The 23,051-nt window shown below is 36.8% G+C and overlaps 1 protein-coding gene across 1 annotated transcript; it reads right to left on the reverse strand.

Annotated features, from left to right (window-relative positions):
- Positions 1 to 3,049: 3,049 nt before the first annotated feature.
- On the reverse strand, positions 3,050 to 13,751 carry LOC137260258 (uncharacterized). The gene is made up of 8 exons (XM_067797953.1): positions 12,979 to 13,751; positions 12,064 to 12,215; positions 11,770 to 11,925; positions 11,042 to 11,283; positions 10,311 to 10,541; positions 7,583 to 7,688; positions 6,912 to 7,109; positions 3,050 to 6,249 (listed from the first exon to the last, which is right to left on the reverse strand). The coding sequence occupies exons 1-8, from the start codon at positions 13,162 to 13,164 to the stop codon at positions 4,554 to 4,556; spliced, it is 2,967 nt and encodes a 988-aa protein (XP_067654054.1). The 5' UTR covers positions 13,165 to 13,751; the 3' UTR covers positions 3,050 to 4,553.
- Positions 13,752 to 23,051: the final 9,300 nt, after the last annotated feature.

Genomic DNA, 23,051 nt, shown 5'->3' on the forward strand with positions numbered 1-23,051 from the left:
CCATGTAGTGTCATAAGCCTTTTCTAAATCGAAAAAGATTGACACTGCATGCTGTTTGGATACAACGGCATTCTTAACGAATGATTCCAATCGAACCAAATGGTCAATGGTACTTCGATTTTTGCGAAAACCACATTGAATATCTGTGATTAAGTTGTTTGATTCTAAGTACCATATCAATCTGTTATTGACCATGCGTTCCATGGTTTTGCAAACGCAGCTAGTCAGTGAAATAGGTCTATAATTAGATGGATCAGTATGATCACGTCCAGGTTTAGGTATGGGAACAACTATGGCATCACGCCAGGATGAAGGAAATTTACCTGACGTCCAAATTTCATCAAAGATATTCAACAGAGTCTCTAAACATGATCCTGGTAAGTGTTTCAGGAGTTGATAATGTATACCATCAGCTCCTGTAGCGGTATTATTAGCTTGTTCAAGAGTTCGTTATAATCTTCCCCGTTGTCCGAATGAAAATTGATGGGTTTCTTCTCCTGTTGGTCTTGGTATTTTTGAAATTTGGGAACATAATTAGACGAGGAAGAATGTTTGGCAAGCGTTTCACCCAGTTTATTTGGGATATCGGATCGATCAGTTAACAACTGATCTCCAGATTGTAGATGGTGGATGCTTGATTTGGTCCCCTTACCTTTGATTTTCTGGATCATGTTCCAAACCTTTGACATTGGCGTTCGTGAAGTTATCCTTGACACATAATTTTGCCAAGACTGGCGTTTATTTTGTTTAAAAATACGCCGGGCTTTAGCATTTAGTATTTTATATTTATTTAAATTATGGACCATGGGATGGCGACGGAAATAATGTTCAGCCTTCTTCCGTGCTTTCCTAGCTTGTTTGCAATCAGTTGTAAACCATGGTTTACGTATGTGAGAATTTGAAGAGGACTTTGGAATACAATCTTCAGCTATTTTGAGAAGTTCAGCAGAGAAAGATTCTATAGGATCGGCAACATCTGTAAAAGCATCAGGTGTTAGTTTCTTAGTACAAAGAGTTGCATACAAATTCCAGTCAGCCTTAGTGAAATTCCATCTGGATGATGGAGGAACATCAGATGGACACACAGCTGTGAGAACAGTAGGAAAATGGTCACTTCCGCACAGGTCATCGTGAACCGACCACTCGAATTCACCCAGTAAATTGGAATCCACTATTGACAAGTCCAGACAAGAGTAACTGCCAGTTCCAGGATGAAGATAAGTGTAAGAACCATCATTAAAAATACATAAATCATTGTTTGAGAAAAACTCCTCTAAGATTTTACCGTTTGTATTGATGTTAGTACTACCCCAAAGAGGGTTATGACCATTTAAATCTCCCAGGATGACACAGGGCTTCGGTAGCTGGTCATATAATGCTTGAAGGTCAACCTGTTGGAGACAAAACGAAGGTGGAATATAAAAAGAACAAAGAGTAAACACAATATTCAGGGTTACGCGTAGAGCGACAGCCTGGAGAGGGGTCTTAAGAGGAACAGGACTGTGAATAACACCCTGCCTCACCATAACAGAAGATCCTCCAGTAGCTTTATAACCTGGAGGGGAAAAGTGATGGTAAGAAGTATATGATCTCAAGTCAAAATTATCTGTAGCTTTAAGGAAAGTTTCCTGTAAGCAAAAGGCTGATGGTTTTAGATCTTGTATTAATAGCTGAAGATCATTAAAATTATTACGAAGTCCTCTACAATTCCATTGAAATAAAGTAGTGGAAGAAGTCATGGTGGTTCAATTGGAGATCGAGCACGTGGAGAAGGTCTTCGCTGATCTGATAGCGATGGCGTCACAGGGGCTTGTATCGCTTTGAAACGGCGTTCGAAAGACATATAGATGTATAGACCCTACCCTAGTACTATATAAAAGGAAAGGGATGTAACGAGGAAACCACCCCCTCCTCGATCAAAGTTACATGTTACCGCGTAAAATATTTTTAAGGCCCCATCGAGGCCAACGGATCGAAGCCAGATGATTTCCCTACAAAATGAGCCATAAATGGCCACAATCGGATCATTATTTATAAAGTTATACGCCACGAATCGTCGAAAACAGCTACCTCCGCAATTTCACGCCAAAATCATGGATCACCGAGTACGGCGAAAACTCACCTTTTAAATTCGTTTATTAATTCCAGCCACGTTGACAGCACCAGCGCCGGGCTGGATTCGATAGGCTGCGGCATTCCGCGGGTCGGAAAACTTATTGCAACATCTACATGTCATTTTCTCGACAGTAAGCTGGTATTTTCACCAAAATCGCCGGCAATTCTTCTCACTTGCCGGCCATAAGTGACCTTGACATTCAAGTGACCTCAGCAGATCCGCACAAACACACTCGGGCCATCCGATTGGTGGAAAATAAAATATACAGTGGCTTTTCTTTTCTGTTTGCATATGAGCGCGAAATATGAACTTGGCAATATTTCTTAAAGTTTGAATAATGTACGGAACAGTAAATTGGTAAGAATATTTTTTTTAGGTGAAATGTTTATAAACATAATTTTCCATTCATAAATCAATATCAGAAGCATTTTTATATATTTTATGTTGCAGACCAACTATTCACATGTCGTTTCTAGAAAAGTTATACATATGGAATGTCAAACTTAAAGTTAATTATAAACAAATAAATTTGCATCAAAAGAAGTGATTTACAAATAATCTTTTTTATCACATGTCTAAAACGAAAATTGTCATTGATTGAAACATATACATATGTATTTAACATTAGTTTACTGTTTGAAACTTTCAAGGCCAGTTTTATTCACTTTACAACTTCTGAAATGCGTTTGCTGATGATTCGTGGACAAGTTCCTTGAAAACATTTGTCAAGTGTAAGTAGGAGCTAACTGGTTCACAAATGACAAATTACAGTATACTTCAATACACGGGTCTTTTCACAAATTAGTGTAAAAAAAATACAAAAAGAAACACAAAGGTATTTCAATTAAAGAAAGTTTTATTGTTTAAGTAGAAGATGTGTCTGAAACATCAACTTTATTCATTGAAGAATAATGACCAAAAAATTGCACAGCACTTCTAATGTGGGTAATCAATGCCATGTAATAATCTCTTTCAGAAAGTATTGTCTGTGTATCCAACATGAAGAAGAACGATGTGCATATACATATTTCATAATAACAGGAGCCACAACAGAACTGTAACACAAATAAGCCAACATTGACTCTATAAACTGACACTGTATCACACAAGTGAAAATTGCAAAAGAAACCTGCTGAAATCATATGCAATTAACAGTTACATAAAATAACTATTTCTATGTAATGCTCTGGAAATAAAATCCTCACAAACAGACAGATCCAGCTATTTATCCCTCAATGGAAAAGTTATCCAATTTAGAATTCCTTGATATTAAAAGTTTCATGGCAAATATCTACACCATACCCTCATGCACTTTCCATGGAACAATGAAAATAAACTTTCTCAAAACAATTGTAGTTTGATGCATGCATAAATTTCCATGTAAATATATTGAATAGTATTTTAGGTCCATGTCCAACCAGTGACCCTGCAAATTTAAATTTAGATAAATCCCAAAATAGCATATTATTGAATGATTACTTGATGCATATACTATGAAAATTTATTGATTTATTGATCGGTTTTTGAGTTCTGGTGTGCAAACGTTGACTAAGATAAGTAGTTATTCTTAGATTTATGTTAACTTTGTTTCCATGGAAACAAATATAAATACATTTCTTTGAAAAATATCTAAATGCCATAAGGCACATTTATACATTTACATGTATTTACATGTATAAGTACAAGTTCCAATTTTACCTTCAACCTAGGGCATGGTGAAGACAACCAAAACACAACTATATTTACAGATCTGAGCACGTAAAGAAGTCAACACGCTTTGATATCCGAATGTGTACAACATACAGAGAAAATATTCAACATTACAGACTCATATCGGATAGGGTCCCTTGCCTTAATGTGCACAAATTTTAACCTGTTGCCATGGAAATCATAGGCTCTGGTCATCTGGTTCACATGCTTATTCACATAAGCACATTTGGTGCACACTGGTGCACATTTCTGTCATAAGCATTTTAAAATGTTTTCAGACAGAAATAACCCTGAGGCACCTATTACATATTATCCTTACAGTGATCAAGGATATGATACATAAGTGTCCAGTTTTCCAGAAGATTTAGTTCCTTTGCTTGGGGTGAGATGGTGACCAAATCTACCATTTGTAATCTCCATTGGTCAATGTACTTTTACACTAAAATTCTCCTTTTTCATTGGATAAGAGTCACAAAAGCTGAAATATTAAATTTTATTGGTAAGGGTACCTGTACACAAAATTTGTAAACCAAATAATGCTTGAGAAGACAACAAATGTGGACAGTTTACAGAATGACAAAATTATTACAAGTCAGCCACTAAATGAGCTTACACTTCTATTGCTCCTTTTCATGAAAACAGTTTAACCGGAACATTCTCACTAGTTTAGATTAAGAAATGCATCTATTGTTGTTTACATTCCTCACTATATAAAAATAATGGAAGTCTATTCAGTGCAACTTGGACAAAACCACTCTTCAGGCAGGGAATCCAAATTATCTATCTTCAGGCAGTTTCCATGGAACCATCTGTCACAAAGATCACATGCAACTGAGTCCATGTAACAGTCCTCACTACAAATCCCACAGGGATATTCAACAGGGAGATGTGACTTCTTCATCTTCCCTTTTCCTTTTCCCTTCACAGACTTGCGTTTAACCCCTGTTTTTCCACTCCCTTGAGCACAAGGTTTGTCATCTGGTTGTCTTGATTCAGCTTCAGCATCTGAGTGGGAGAGTTCATTCTTCAAAGTCTGAATAAAATCATCCTTTCTAATCTTGCATGGCATTGATACTCCCAATACTGAACCAATCTCACGAAGTTCCTTCATGGTAAAAGATTTTAATGCATCTGAATCATGTTGAACATTAGCTTGCAATAAAACCCTTGATTGCTCAGGAGAAAACATTTTAATTTGCTTCATGGAGAGAGCCTGGGTATGATATGTCTTTGTCATCTTGATGTCTTTTCGGTGAGCCTCTTTTTTCGTTATGTCCCAGTGTTCCAGGATATCTCGCAAGTGTTGTCTCGTCATTATTCTTGTGAAAATTTCCACAAATTCATCAAAACTATGTGTAACGTCAACAACAAAATTGACTGCTCCATCAATACAGTCCTTGATAGCCCAAGCAGATGAACTCTCTGTTGACTGGGGTAACAAAAAAATCTGTATCCAGTTGGTGAAAAGAGCCATATCTTTTTTCAAAGACGTTGCCACAAAGACATGGAGGTGTTTACCATAACGATGTAAATTAAACTCTGTCTGAAGTGTGATGCATTTTTTGCAGAGTTCAATTGTAAACTCATATGCTGAGTCAGACACATGTAGAAGGCCTTCCCTGATGTTTTGCTTTCGTCTAATTTCTCCCAGGCTTGCTGCATCCTTAGTCTCCTGGATGATGTGTTGCTGCTTCCTGACAGCCCTCCCAATGGTTCTTTTCTTTCTGTATTCAGATGTCACAACATCAAATGAACCTTTTCTTGTTTTGAAGCAATTGTTCTTAATTTTCTTGGAGCATGATGTGAGGAGCCTCTGAAAACAATACCCTCCCACATACCTAACCTTTGCTCTTGTCGCTTCATTCATTTCTGGAGCAGTTCTTGGATTTATATCCTCTTCTGCCAAATTCATGGTCGCTTCCGTTTTCTTTGCAAGAAATTTGTCTCTGATTGTCAGAAACATCTTGTAGCATATATGATATTCTGCTGTTCCTGTTGTATTAAAAATGTTAGCTACAGATGTTCTGTATGTTGATGATGCAAGGTAATCCTTGCCCAGTTTGTAAAACTTGGCTATATTCTCTGTTTTTGATGTTATACCAACTGTTTGTGCATACATTTTGGAAATGGCATGGTTTGTTTTGGCACAAAACCTGTCCACGACATCTCTCTTGATTGTGGCTTCTTCAATTTTAGAGCACACATCCTTCTGCAAATCAGTTAATGTGTAAAGAGGTTTTGCGGCTTGCAGGACCAACATGGATTCCTCCACTCCATAACTCTCTTGATTTTCATCATCCATGTCATCTTCATCCGCGTCAACAATCTCATCGTAGGCCTCACTGAGATCTATATCATCAGATGGGTCAAATGCAGTTGTCAGCCCATCAGCAATCGGAGACATTTCATCTGCCTCACTGGTGCTGAAATCAAACAAAACAAGTGTTAAAGTCAGAGGAAGATAAAACAATGTAACATTTGTATGAGGATACTTGTACTGCAATATTACTCAAGAGTAATACCGCTGCAAACATGATGTCAAAATGTCGATAGAATAGGCCCATGCTTGCCAGAAATGGTGACTGCTTATGGTAAGAGGAGACTAATGGCATACGGTGATCAAACTCGCTGACCTGGCAGACAAATGTCATCAGTTCCCAACCGTGCAGATCGATGCTGATGCCATTGATCACTGGATTGTCTGACCCAGACTCGATTATTTACAGACCACTACCACATTGCTGGAATATTGCTGACTGTGGCGTAAAACTGGACTCACTCAAAACTGTGTACAGATGTGATGTCACAATGCAAGTACCATCATCACGATGGTTTTTGGCCTAGCATGTCATCGCTTTGTCATGGATTTGGGATATTTTTGGCAAGTAAGAAACAGGATAACTCACTCATGTGAAATCCATTTTTATTTAAGTCACAATGGATTAAGTATCCAACTCACCTTTGCTTGTTTGATACATTAAACAATTTCACATGGATCATTAACTGAAATCAGTCCTCATTAGGATATTGTAATCACAATCATCTCATTTATCTATCACATAGTAGGTAATGAATGACTATTTACCTTTCATGTTGACAACATTCTTTGTCATCAAGAAGTGGATGTGTGTCCCTCTCATAGAATTCGAATAGTATTTCCTCTTGGGGGATGACAACACGCTGGTCAAAATTAATAACTCGAAGCCCCTCGATGGACTTTGCTCGACCAATGGCAACACCAAACTGTCCCGCTCGAAAGATCCCTTCACAATCAATCTGCAACCTGTAAACAGGCAAGGAAAACATTTGTATTCTGGTTTGTCAAATATCCACATGAACCCTCCGACCTTTAAAACCCTTTTTGACAAAGCATATAAAGGACACAAAAACATTATAGATCCATCACTTGTATTTAATATCCTTACAGTCTTCCCACATCAAAGTAACACTAGTGTTTATGCACATTTAGTCTAACAAGAAACATTATTCAAAGGGCACAACCAACTTATCCAGTGAAGGTACCGATATTATACTTAAACTTTCTGACAGAAACTGATAGGCAATGCAAACCAGGGAATGCTAAACTCCCTCACTACTTCTTAAGTAAGAGTATAACAATATACCACCTACTGTGCCCCTGTCAGTGGTGAAGAGTAATAATTTATAAACAGAAAATGATAACAGCTATTTCTCAGGTTTATATTATTACAAGTGATAATAATCAGTCTATTAATTTCAATGATTAATTCTTCTCACCTGTCAATAGTCATTCCTTGAGACTTATGCACAGTCAAAGCATAACACAGTGTAAGGGGAAACTGCAATCTTTTTGCAATATCAGTCTTCAAACTTGGATCATAAACTGAAAGTTCAAAATCCATTATATTTATAGTTGTTTGTGGTCATTTGTGATTTTTTTTTCATCTGATATTGCCGTCTCAAAATTCATAAAATAATTCACACATGATATAATCAACATATATTTACATATTTACAACAGGTTACTACAGAGGTTACAGACTGATAGCAAGAACAGTATTCAAGTAGAGAAGTTGTTTCAACATTATAACTTTGAATGTTTGGAGGGAGGCACCAAACCATGCTCATCAAACATATTTTCTAGACTACTCAAGACATTATTTCCTACAGTGAAATGTATAAGGCCTAGAACTGGTTCAAGCAAAAGAATCTATCAAGGCATTTCATTGACAGACCAACCTATACATAAACTTGATGAAGAAAAGGACTTTGATACAGACATTATTATCAAAAACATTCCTTCAGATTTTAGACTATGTGAGAGCGATGTGTCCAATAGGTTTGTCAGAATTGCAATTGATTCTGACTATTGTGCCAATGGAAATGCTGTACAAAAGGAAATTCTTTTCCAACCTAAAATCTGGCAATTACACGTTTCAAGTACCTATGTGGATTTAAGCTCCCATTTCATCAACAATGCTTTCATATGCTCTTCACAAAATGTGAATCTTGTGTGTGATATAGTGCGGAAAATACAATTATGTATGGGAGTTCCAAAGGGAAAACTGAAGCAAAAAGGTAAACAGAATGTTGTTGAATGGACACATAGACATGAACAATTTATCCAGAAATCCATTATGTCACCCAAATGCAAAAGGGTAGTAACGTTCATGGTAACAACAAAGTATTGTCGAACATGCAGAAACATTGCATTGAATCCTAAGGCCAAGAAAAATGACCGCGAAACGAATGAAAACTGGAACAAGGAGAATCATGGGGCAAGTGTTTCTGCAACTAACAAATACTTAAGGCAGCTTATGCCCAATGCTACTGATGCTGTCATTGATGTTTTATCCAGTCAAATACTAAATTCAACAAAGAAAGATGCCAGAAATAACAGATGGCCAAAGTCAGTTCTCCAGACATGCCTAACTATTTGGACTCGGAGCCCGGGGAGTTACAGAGACTTGAGGAAAAGTGGCATGCTGTCTTTGCCCTCAGAGTCCCTACTAGTCCTGTATAAGAACTCAGTAGAACAAGCAACTGGGTTCTCAGATGATATATTTCACTGGATGTACAATGAGGCCAAACGTTTGAAACTACCACAGTCAGGAAAATCAGGAGGGATACTCATCGATGAGATGTCGATTCAACCTGATGTACAGATGGTACGTAAAGGTTCTTCCATAGAGTTTGTGGGATTTGTAGAGGGACTTTCAGAATCTAACCATCTAAGAACCATCCAAACAGGAAAAACAACACAGGTATTAGCAACACATGTTTTCCAGATGATGTTTTTGGGCATCAGTGGTTTTCGTTTTCCATTTGCCCACTTCCCTGTCACTGCAGCCAATGGACCTGAAATTCACTGTATGTTTCACAGAGCTGTTCATGAACTAGCCATGTGGGATTTCGAAGTGCTGTATGTTTGTATGGATGGAGCTGGGGCAAATAGGTCCTTCATGAGAATGAATGTGGACCTCGAACATTCAGTGTTCTCCACTCCATCTGAAAGCAACATGAACCAAACTCTCCACTTCATCATGGACTTTTCGCACTGTGTCAAGAAAATCCGGAATAACATAATGAAAAGCCAAAAACACAGCAAGATCCGGACACTTGTGTTACCTTCAGGATATGAGATTTTCTGGTCTTTCTGGCAGGAAGCCTACAGATGGGACAAGTGTAACCCAATTCAGTTCCATCGGAGACTGACAGAGGACCATATGAACCCTGACACAGCTCAGAAGATGAGAAACCATCTAGCTGAAGATGTTCTTGATAAGAACATGTTGGAACTGTTCTTACACTACAGAGTAGCCTTGGGGTCAGATGGGGAAAAACTGAATGGAGTCATCGAGCTATTGAAGCAGACAAGTTTATTCATTGCTAACTTCAGGGACACAAGGCCCATTACTCACATTGGTGACAAGAGACTGACTGACAATCAGCAGGTGTTGCGGTGGTTCAGGTACTGGGAAAAGAATGCAACAGGCATCCCATCTGAGAAAAACAAACAACTGATGTCCGTACAGTGCAGGGAAGACCTCACTGCCTGTATCAAAGGATTTGATAGCATGGTCAAAGATTATCTTTCACACAATACTGGATGTGGGGTAAAACCATCATGTGTCAATAGTGACCCTATTGAAAACTATTTTTCTCAGCAAAGAGGACTTCACAATGGGAACACCACCAATCCAAACTATTTCACATACCAGAAAACCAATAACAGTATTATTCTTGGACAACCTCTTGTGTCAAAGAAAAGTAACTGTCATGGTCAGAGAACTGCTGCTGAACCATTTACCTTTGGAACAAATGGACCACTCCGACACAAGAAGATAAAACTATCTGAAACAGAATGATGTAAGCTTTGCAATTCATTGAGTACAAATACAGATATGCATGTGCTAACTGATGTGATTTGATATCATAGCAGTCAAACACCTGTGTTATCACTACCTTTTAGTGAATTTGAATTGTGAAACTATCAGGACTTTACCTCCAAATGTGTGTTTCTCTATTCTTGCTGATCTGTGCTTGAAATGCACATCTACAAAGTCTTCTCCAATCTGACAAACTCTGCCCATACTGCCATTCACAAGATCATCCGTCAAGTTACGCAGAAGCATCACTTGACATCCATCTTTAAGCCACAAACATTTTGGAGCTTGAAGTCTGTCAAGGTATTTTTTCTCTCCCCAGTCATCACTATGGAAAGTCTTCAATGCTCCTAAAAATAACATATCAGATATGAGAAACACAACCTAGTCAAAACTGATGATTTAACCCGACTACATTGGTATGTTAATACAAAAAGCTTTTGAAAATGAAAATGATACATGCTTTAAGCAAATTATATCGTTTGATCATAACAATGATTTTGTTCAAACACATCCCTTCTTGTTCTGTTTACTGAACATGTAATGTTAGCTGTTCATGCATTGACTGTTGAAGTAAGCAATTTGTTGAAAATGATAAGTTATGGACTTTACACACTGGTGCATGTTATAATAATTATTTGCAATGTATGAATAAACCAGATGTTTGGTATCTGTTCTGTGAAACCAACTCTGCATCAGTAGAGTAGAATGACTTGCTCCAGAGTATACAAATCAACTCAAGGCATGATGCTTTCATTATTATGATGTGAAGAAATGAGGAGAAATGTGTCCTATTATGATGTAAGCATTTCATATAATGGGTACATGGTTATTACTATATCGCACATGCCTGGTAATTCCATAATTCTCCCTTGATTATGGATGTCCACTTGCTGGTTAGTAGGGAATATTTTCACAATGTCATCTTGGCCAGCAATAGGTCTGTCAAGACTTTCTAGGAAGTCTATGGTGCGTTGTGTCAAATGCCCCATACTTGTGTCTCTGACAGCACTGATGAGTTCAGGTTCCGTTTGGCGGACAACTTCATTCAGGATCACATGGTGAGGAAATGCGTCACTCCAGAGAGGGCCACTGGAAACGAGAAACATTAATAAATAATCAATGCAAAGAGTAACTAACATATGGAATGGTCATATTGCATAATGCAGTATCACCCATGCCCCAAATGATTAATCATGTAAAGTCTGATGAGCAACAGAGCCAATGGCTGACCATCTATGATTATTGATTTTGTTGTATTTCTATTTGACCAATCAGGCATTTCAGTGATATTTGTGTATCACATGATGTTTGTCAAACTGAACATGAATGTAAATTGAAATCATGTTTAACAAGTTAATTTCAACTTCATAAGACATAATATAAATATCAGATACAATGTCACAAGTCAAATAATACTCCTCAAATTACTTGAGTCTCAGATTTGATGCTCATGTTAGTAATTGTTGCCAAGCTATGAAATGACATGTTGAGTTAGATTTTAGACTTTTAATAAGTACATTATCATGCTGGTTTGTTAATCAGTATTAATAAAACTTCTCTGATATATCTTCTTACCTAAAGGCAAAGTCTCCAGCATCACCATAAAGTATATTTGGTACAGGCGGCAGTTGGAAAAAGTCACCAGAGACTATCACCTGGATTCCACCAAACATCTGCTGATTTTTCCTTGCCACTCTGCATACTGCCTCCACTTGACATAGCATTTTGTAACTGAAAATGAGAAAGAAGACTTAATTTCACAAGAATGCAAAATTTAGTTCTTCAATTATAAATAAGTTAAACACATTAGCAATATTCAAGCATGGTGAAATATGTCCAAAATATACATGTCACATGCAATGACCTTACCTCAACATTGATATTTCATCAATTATCAAGGTGTCCACTTGTCTGATCCTGACTGCTGTAATGTTGTCTTCTGCATCAAGATACTGTCTAAGTTCTTGCATGGTATGCCTTCCATCTTTTATCCCACAAAAGCGGTGGATGGTCATAGCATTCTGTGCAAAAGAGAACACCTGATATTGAACTAGTGTATGATTACAAGGTATACTTATCCAAACTTTATGTGATCTCTCTTGAGTTAGTTAGCTTCAGACACCCATTCACATCAACAAATTGTGACCATTGTATTTGGAATGAACAAACCAAAACACTATCATGACATGTTGACCTGAACAGTTATCTCATATGAAGTCTAAGCTCACCAGTGGCAAAAAGTCTCCTGGAAAACTCAAACAAGAAACATTGATATCTTTAAATTTCATTTCTTTTGTTTTGTATCATACATCATCATAACAGCAATGACATCTGAAGATTTAAGTGTGTTTTAATCAGAACTGGAAAGGAATCATTTACCTATCAACTTTCAAGTCACCCCGAGACACTTAAGTTGGTGCAAGCCAACACATTCTTCATGTCCCTTCTTTACTTAAAAGTTTATTAGGACATGAGTGTTAGGTTATCTGCCTAGCTTCAATAAAATATCTGTAGATGTTAGTTCACTTTTCACAGAAACATGCTTCTGTGATGGTAAGACTATAGATGAACTTCAGTGTTTTCATCCCCTGTCACGTCCTGGGGTTGATTCGTCATGAGATTGTTTAGTGGCCGGCGAGGTATTGCATAGTTATTGACAGTCATCAATGGCATGATAACTTTACAAAATTAGGAAAATAATCACGCATCCACAAATACGATTAAATTAAAAAGTCTCAAAGTCTCATATAACCTAAGTGAAACTACGACTGTTCGAGTACTTACCTCATAGGCAGCGCAAGCTATGCCTGTCGTGCAAGTGACAGCTACAATCATTCCATCTCTTTCCAACGATGATTGTATTTTCTTCACAGCGAAGCTCTTCCCTACACCAGCCTGACCAAGAATGGCTAAATTATGGCCCGATTTAGCGATTCTCAAAGCCTCTTGTTGCTTTTCGCTGAGTGTCATCTTGACCGGTCATCGGCCATGTGCGATTTGTTTATCTCGATGAGTTATCTCCCTTGTCCACCAATCGGATGGCCCGAGTGTGTTTGTGCGGATCTGCTGAGGTCACTTGAATGTCAAGGTCACTTATGGCCGGCAAGTGAGAAGAATTGCCGGCGATTTTGGTGAAAATACCAGCTTACTGTCGAGAAAATGACATGTAGATGTTGCAATAAGTTTTCCGACCCGCGGAATGCCGCAGCCTATCGAATCCAGCCCGGCGCTGGTGCTGTCAACGTGGCTGGAATTAATAAACGAATTTAAAAGGTGAGTTTTCGCCGTACTCGGTGATCCATGATTTTGGCGTGAAATTGCGGAGGTAGCTGTTTTCGACGATTCGTGGCGTATAACTTTATAAATAATGATCCGATTGTGGCCATTTATGGCTCATTTTGTAGGGAAATCATCTGGCTTCGATCCGTTGGCCTCGATGGGGCCTTAAAAATATTTTACGCGGTAACATGTAACTTTGATCGAGGAGGGGGTGGTTTCCTCGTTACATCCCTTTCCTTTTATATAGTACTAGGGTAGGGTCTATACATCTATATGTCTTTCGAACGCCGTTTCAAAGCGATACAAGCCCCTGTGGATGGCGTGACCTCCATGTCCAGAGGTTCAAAAGTGTTGTGAACCTCTACAGGAACAGTTAAAGGAAGAGACACTTCTATGTGCTTAAGTGCCCTAGTTTCTTTCTTTTTGAGTTATTTCTGTTGTTTGTTCGTAAGACGTTTAGGTTTGTTTACCGATGCTGACTGTACTTCGGGGTCTGAAAGAACTTCAGGTGCTGGCGATGTAGTGGTGGTTAATGGTGTGGGAGACATGGCTGGAAGCATATGGTCAGCTTCAGTCTCTGTCTGAGTGGCAGCACCATTTCTGGCACCAGAAACACTGTACAAAACAGTTTGGTCATCTGAGACCCAGGTGATCGCAGTTTGACAGCCCTGATCAACCTTTGTACAAGGAGTAGAAACAGCTACTGCGTACGTTTTTGCAGACGACATGTGACTTGTAACTGGTAAAAGTTTCTTTGCTTCATTGAAGGATATATTGTTGGTGTGTTTCAATTTCAAAATTTGTGCTTGTCTTTCATATGCTGGACATGATTTGGAAAATGCAAATGGTTACCATTGCAGTTCGCACATTTTATTTCATTTGCGCAGTTGACATTTTCATGTTTCCCACTACAACGGGAGCAAACTGGGGAGCTGTGACATGACTTAGCTCCATGTCCAAACTGTTGACATTTGAAACATCGAAGCGGATTGGGAATATACACTTCCACTTCAATGTTAAAATAACCAGCTTTTATTGATTTTGGTAAGAACGTGAGACAGAAACACCTCCCTCACACCGTTTGGAACAGAATATTACCTATTTATCAACTGTAATGTACATGTTATACTAAATAGGTCTCAGGTTTCAATTTCTGTGAACAGTCATCAAAGGCAAGTATGGTGTCACACCAATATTCCTTATCCTGTCTACAGGATACGCACTTTAGAAAAGATATTGATCAGAAAATAAGTCAAGAATGGGGCTCCAACAAATGTTTTTTCAGCTCTTTTAAAAGTAATGCTCGGAGTGTTGCTATCATGTTTACTAACACCATTGATGTAGACATAAATATTCCAGATCTGAAGATAGTGGAAATTTCCTGGGTCTAGATGTACTTATTAAAGGGGGAAAAGTTGCTCTGTTGACACTCTATGGACCAAATGGGGACAACCCTGATTTTTTCCCCCCAAAAATATATCATTTTGGAATTTGATAACCCTTACACAATCCTAAATGGTGACTGGAATCTGGTGCAAGACCAACAAATGGATACATATAATTACAAACACATTAATAACCCGGAGGGCTAAAAAGACAGTATTAAAGATTGTGGAAACGCTTGACCTAAAAGATCTAATCCATGTAAAACAAGGGTTTTCTTAAATTCAATAACAGTCTCTTAAGAGATAAAGAATATGTCATGAAAAGAGAATCAAAAATCAACCAAACGGTTGAACAATATAGACGACCAGATACAAACAACCAAGATGATTATACAGTTAATGACAGCCTCCTTTGGGAAACTCTTCTTCTAGAAATTCGGGGTGAAACCATTCAGTACTCATCAAGGAAGGAGAAAGAGACACACTAGAGAAGGACCTTTTATTACAAGTAGAATCTGTTCAAGTAAACATGGACGAGACTAAAGGCATTGAACTAAAGGAAAAACTATCAGAAGACATTTTAACAATAAACCAACAACTTGATGATATAAGTAGGGAAAAAACTAAAGGTATTCTCGTAAGGGCTAAAGCAAGATGGGTTGAAAAAGGAGAAAACCCACAAAATATTTTCTGAATTTGGAATCAAACTTCCTTAATAAAAGCTTCACAGAAATCCAAGATACCTCTGGAAACATGATACAAGATTAAAAATTAATTGAAGAAGAAGTCAGAATGTCCTATTATAAACTTTATCATCAGAAGGAAATATCAGATGTTGATTTAAACCATGTTTTTAAAGATATCACTGTTCCAATCTTAAATGTTGACACAGCATCACTATTAGAAAGTCAAATCTCTATGACAGAATTATTAGAAGCCCAAAAACGAACAAAAAATGAGAAGAGCCCCGGGCCAGATGGTTACACTTCTGAATTTTATAAATGTTTCTGGAAAGGTATCAACAAATACCTTTTAAATGCTATTAATTACTCTTTTGATACAGGCGAATTATCTATTCCCAAAGGGAAATAGACCTAAACAATTTATTAAAAACTGGAGACCAATCTCACTCTTTGATGTTCCCTATAAACTAGCTGCAGCTGTCATTGCTCAAAGAATAAATTCTGTCTTGCCACATTTGATCAATGAAGATAATAAACGATTTGTGTCAGGTCGCCATGTTGGTGGAGCCACCCAGCTTATTTATGACATCATGCAATACACTGAAACCTACCAAATCTCAGGACTGCTTCTTCAAGTAGACTATGAAAAGCGTTTCATACAGTTGACTGTAAATATATTGACAAAGTACTAAAGTTTTTTTTTTCAATTTTGGCCCACTAATGAAAAAATGGATAAATATACTCTACAAAGATATAAAATCTTGTATTCTTGTGAATGGATTTGCTACACCTTTCTTTCCAATATCTCGTGGCTGTCGTCAAGGTGACCCATTATCACCAAACCTTTTTATATTGTGTGTAGAAATCCTCGCCATTATGCTGAAAAATAACAAAAATATTAAAGGTGTAAAAACTGGACATATTGAGTATATTCTATCACAATTTGCAGATGATACAACTATTAATCTTGATGGAACTGAGAAATCTTTATATGCAACAATTTATTATTAATCAACTTTCTTTGCTAGGTTTTCAGGATTGAAAGTAAACATTGAAACAAGTAAAATTATATAGACCAGATCTATAAAGAGATCAAAACATAAACTATGTAACAAGTGGAACCTTGAATGGATAGAGAGCTTTATTTGCTAGGAATAGACTTTGATGTAGACTTGAATGTAATGGTAGAAAAACTGAAATAATAAATTTCAAAACGTATCAAATTTAATGCAAATCTGTTCACTCAGGACATTAACTCCATTAGGAAGAAACACAATACTGAAATCACTTCTCTTGCCTAAACTGTATCATCTCTTCTGAACACTACCTAATTTAACTCAGAGTATAGTTGATGAACTGCAAAGGAAACGTTTTCAACTTATTTCGGGTGGAAAGACTGACAAAATATTGAGAGAGAAAATTTATTTAACATATTAAGATGGAGGAATTAAAATACCGCATATCTTTTGAACAATCCAATCACAAAAACTTTCTTCGATAAAAAGAATCTTGTTCAAAATCTTTTTCTTGCTACCCATAATTCAAATCACATACCATTAGAACTGCCCATAGCACCTTCCTACATTCATAAACTGCTACAGTCTGAGGGAAGCAAGTTGTTTTAATCCTCTCAATGCTATCGTCGAACCCATTCGACAGGAGTGCAGGATAATGACATCTCCAAATAAAACTTGCATGTATGGAATGTACTAATTCTCACCTTTTTAAATATGTAATGTTCAATACGTTTATATACCTTAAAACGAAACGCCCGCGAATTAAAAATGAGATCGTCGAATTTCTCGGCACGCAGTCGAAAATAACGGCCAATGTTGACTTCCAGCGCACCACGCCGTGTGGTACCCAGTCTAATATTTTCTTCATAATGAAATATTTTTTGATAGTTTAGTCGATATTTTTTGTTCCTTGACGAAGAGAAAGCTCATAAGTTTCCCATTTTCTAAAAAGTAGTAACTTTCGGCTCAAATAAATATAAACAAAACCAATCTCAATGTTATATCATCGATTGGACGAACAGAAACGATCATGGCAACGGCGGTAAACAAACAACTCCACATGTATCGTGATGCCGAAGAAAATGTGCCATCCTTTTGACATATCCAATTATTTTATCTGGAATTAATTACACGGTGTGAATAGGTAAATGTTATTGCCTCTGCACAGAAATTACCAGATTTAGTGATTTTATTTTGATTTGGTTTGATAAACTTTCCAACATTCACAAAGTTGACAGCCGTTGGTGACCCGAAAGGGCGTGGCCAAACTCGCGGTCTTTCTAAGTGACAAGATACGAAGGATGTTTGAAAATATGCGTTCATAAGCAGAATCTGAACACATATACATTGAAAGAAAACGACTCAATACCTATATAATGCAGATCATGAAACAATATCACAATATTTGTAATTGTACCCACCCTTGATGAAACCGGAAGCGCGTACACGGCATGGCACTCGTGGAAGTAAAATGTGAACGAGTTGGAAAACGACCATTGATACATTTTCTAAACTGATTCAAATTCCCGTAAGATCCATACTATACACCAGAATTACCTTTCAGTCATTTACTATTAGTTGTGTGCAGTTGTCATTTGTTGCTTGTGTTCTAGTATTTCTCCTGAAGTTAACCGTCGATGTGTTGATCTTTAGTTTAGCAAATCCGAAGTCGATGATTTTCGCGGTCTATTTTTTTCAAAGAATGTTCTGACACGGGGAGGCATATAAATTGTCAGTGTGTCGTAACAATAACAGAATATGCTTCTGTGTATATCGTTACAAGAAGTACAATTTTGATGATTGAAGATGTCATGAAAAAAAATCATTTTTCCTTTTGCAGAAACGAACGAAACCAGAGCTAGTGTGAGAATGTAACGTACAGTAAATGTATTTCATAAAAATTAATTACTGCTTAGAAAACAACTGTCATCGTCTTTGTGAATCAGTATTTATTTTAGACATTAAAACAGCTAAACATCACATCTTTTGTTCACGAATTTGGATCAAAATTGAAATTATTTTGTTACTCCAAACAGCAGAGCTTTCGGAGTTAATTCTACCTCGTATAATGCAGGTAATGTTTCAGATCAAATTGTTTGACGTGTGTGCATATTTGTATAAAAAAAATCATGTCATGTGGCTCAGTCCGTGGTTCCATACAGCTTTTAGATATTGCACTAGTGCAATCTGAACTGCAAAATGTACCTCATGTTTATGGCCATACTTTTTACCTACTTGCACACTGTCTATGTTCATATTTTACTGTTAAAACAGACTTCATCTGGGAAACAGACTGATGATCCAAACTCTTGGAGCAGTGATTACACTGACAGTGATCGAAAGACAGACTCATTTTTTTCTTGTGATGAAATTTCATGAAGTAATATGAAATTATCATACCAGACCTAGAATAATTTTGTCGTAGTGATGTTTTGAATATGGAATATCAAAACTACAAGTGACAGATAATTAAGTGTTGAGTAGGAGGTGCAACCTATGTTAGTCTTTGGCATCAAGGTAATCATGTGGTGGTAAGTAAATTTCTTTTTTCCTAATACTGAGCTCTGCAGTGAGTGGTTTTTGTTGTCCAGTTTGGAGCTATTCTTTAAGATTTCAATTTGGATTTTTTTTCACTGCCATGTGTATATGGCAAAGACATATATATCAAATGCTTCCAGATCTTTAACGGAAGACTGCTCAGTCCTTGGCATTTTGTTATTCAAGGAAGACTGTTCTTCATGTTTCTTGTTTCATGATGGTTTAGGCTATTGAACACTAAATAATTGGAGTATATCACCATCAGACACTTCAGCAAACAGAAACAATCCTTGAAAGTTCATTAGAAATAAAATACACAAAATAATTTGTAACATCTATCCATATATTTTATGGCATACATGTAGTTGTAATAAAAAATTGTGCAAAACTGTCAGCTTTCCACATTACTGAAAGACATTAATTAAAATTTGGTTATTTACACGTTGCTGATGCATTGACAGATTTTAAGTGTCTTTGCCTTTGTCTATTTGAGAGAGAAAAATAATTGTCATATTATTAATATCATTTAACATATTAAAGTATATGAAAAGATTTAAAGTTGTAACCAGTTATGAAACATAAAGCACTGACAAATCTATCGTAGTTATTCATCAAGACCGTTAATTCATTGCATAAAATTATGAATGTAATTCAACTTGTTCTAAAGTGAGACATATAATTTTCCCAATCATGTAATATGAACGCAATTTTTATCAAATCATCTCCGATTTCATGTGAAACTATAACTGAAAATATATTTTTGTATATATAACATGTATACTGCAGTTCTTACTACACTACATCGTCATAAAAAGAAAAGCATGAATGTTATTTTGAAACACAAATGCCACGCCCATATCCGCGCACCTGTTGTTGAGAATGATGTTTGTACACGTTTCTGTGTTGGACCATGTGATAAAAAGAATAAGCTGGGATCAACATGCATCACAATTATATCTTTGCTATCTTTATATTCAGTGGACATCAAAGTAATGTGCCTAATATGAACAAAAATTCAAGTAAAAGATACTGAAAAACTTGCATCTGCAGTGTTGATCGACTACTGTTTCCGGGTCACGGGAGCATACAAGGTCAAACTGGTTCGGCTATGTGCGAATTATATAGTCAAAAATACACCAAGAAAACTCTATGAGCTCTGATTAATCACTTTTAAACAGTTATTTGTGCTAAATTCAGGCGAAATATCTCCAACTTTTCTGTTCATATTCAATAGCGAATGAATTTCATCAAGCAATCTCCGTCTGTGACATCACATCCGGTGACCTTTGCACTTACCAGAAAACAAGTTAGATTTCACGATCTTAATTTTCGTCCGTCTTTCGTCATACTAAACGGAAAATTATACATGGAACACTTGTAGAATGAGAAATTCTCCCTCTTTCACCAGGTCTTACACAGAAGAGTTCTGCAATCTTTCTTCTGACCAAAAAAGCTATATTTTATGTAGGAGTTCGACGTTTTTTCGTATGCGTAACACGATTTAACACCGTCTTTTTGTGGGTTTGTGCAAAAATTAATGAACCATAACACTTGATATTTGCACTCATGAATGCTTATGAATCATATATTTTATTCTGCTATTTTCATTACATGACACGTTTAATTAAACGTAATAGTGCCATTTCAGTAAGACCTGTCATGACATCGAAAATATTATTTGTTTACGACGAACGTTTTCGATTATTTTTTTTCAGAATTATTTTTTAATTTGTCGTCGCGCGGATATTTGCCGATACAAATATACGAAATTAAAGTCCGATACTTATGAAATATCTGTAGTAAGAATATTGAAATCGGTTTGCGATAATTGGATAATTTATACGGTTCCTAGTATAAAACGCATCCGGCTACCAATCGAGTAATTCAGGTAAATTCAGGAAAATTTACTCTATTTATGTTTGTCTTGTAATTGATATCTGTACGTTTGAAATTATCTGGATATTTTTTGATAATAATGTTTATCTTTGTATGTAGTATTAATGAGCTGAATATTTTTTCAGTTGTCCCTTATTTAGTGACGCACTGAGTGTTTGAAATCACCCACCCTCTTATTAGCGCCTTATGCTGAAATTAATTCAGCATGCTAAAGGTTAAACCACTCTACTCCCGTCAAAATTTCAGGAAAGCAGCCTCAAATTTAAAATCATGCTGGAATCTAACATTGATGAATCAGATTGGAGAACTTACAATATTATTCCATTTAGATGTACACAAAGTACAGAATTAAGATGGTTCCAAATGAAAATTATTAACAATATCTTCGGCACGAACTATTATCAACATAAAATAAAAGCCAGTGACTCGCCCCTGTGTAGCTATTGTAAAATTTCCAATGAAACTATTTTATACCTTTCTTGGGACTGCAATGTGATATATAGAGTTTGGAAGAAAATTGAAGAGTGGCTCATGTCTGATGCTGGAATAAGAATAAACTTTGCCCCACAAATCATACTGTTTGGATAAAAGAAAATCGAAATGATCCTTTGAATATAATTTTGCTCCTTACTAAACAAACAATCTTTCGCAACCGAAAATATGGAATAATACCAGTCCAAACACATATCTTTAGAATCTGCTGACAGTACTATAATGTTTCCAAATGTATCGCTTTTGCAACTTGTTCATATGATAAGTTTACAAAATTTTGGTCATCAGTACACACTGTATTTGCCTTGTAATGTACTACCTGCTTGGATATAGTCCATAGCTCACTCTGAACTTAAGGAAAGAGTGTAGAGCAGTATATATACTTGTATGTTTATGACATCAGGGCTCCATTTAATGCTTTGTTGCTTGCACTGGCACTAATTTTACCTGATGACGGTAGTTATGAATCTAACCTGCACAAGGTGCAAGTCAATCTTTGAGAAACACATCAGTATCAAGTCGAACATTATAAGCATACAGTTTTGAAATTTGGATGGTGCAGCTATGATCTTGTCATAGGCTACACCCGCCTGGTGCAAGCAGGATAGCAATATTTGAATCCGTTTTAGTCGATAACAACATATAACATGTGACCTGGACCCTGATGAATGTGCAAATAAAAATATATAAAAACTATTCCTTACTAATCTCTGCAAATGATTTACCTGGAAAACAGTCTCTCAAGAAGGGAAGATTCTGTGTCTGAAGGAAGGAGGCGAAACAAACTTTTCCAGGTTGATGCATTGTCAGTATTGAAATAGTTTTCTCATCCAAAATAATGTCAGTGAATTTACATAGAAAGAAATATTTTTAAAAATTCGTGACAATAACAAAAATGCGAGGTACACTTCGTGATATACTTCAAGTAAGAATTTTAAGGAGTATGAGAAAAGGGACATTTTCTATCCCAGTGACATATGTTCACTCTAGAGAATGTAAACGGCCAAAACCATTTCCCCTCTTTCTGAAATCTCTGCTAAACGAAGAGTCGAAGAATTCTCCAAATGCATTTTGGCAGCAAGCCTGGGCATCTCTCCACAGGAGGAACCCCGCATCGGTCGCCGGGTCATTCAGTGCACCTTCACGGAGCGCACGAGACTGTCACTGGCTGGCCCTCGCTGAGTTGCGTGGAGTCCACGCCTCGTCTTGTGCGAGTTTATCTCTGTTAAGAACTCGTGTTACGGGTTGGCAGTGTTCACAATAGATATCTTACGGACAAAATATCATGTTTTATTTTCACGACACTCGATGACAGATACACTGTATTTCAGTAGACCCATAAAATACGCTTTGGTTATGTCAGTCCAGCTGCATACGTCAATACACCTTTATCGGGGTTTGTGCATCAGATGTGTCGATAAGCACCACTTGAACAAACTTGGAATATATATATATATATTGATCTGCGGTGAGTTTGTAAACATTGTAGGTAGCATGAGTCATTGCTGAAGTGTAGCAGTGACCCGAGATTTAAACATGTTATACACGTACAGTGAAATGTCAACATG

The sequence above is a fragment of the Haliotis asinina genome, chromosome 13 (assembly GCF_037392515.1).
Source record: "Haliotis asinina isolate JCU_RB_2024 chromosome 13, JCU_Hal_asi_v2, whole genome shotgun sequence".
NCBI classification, from domain to species: domain Eukaryota; kingdom Metazoa; phylum Mollusca; class Gastropoda; order Lepetellida; family Haliotidae; genus Haliotis; species Haliotis asinina.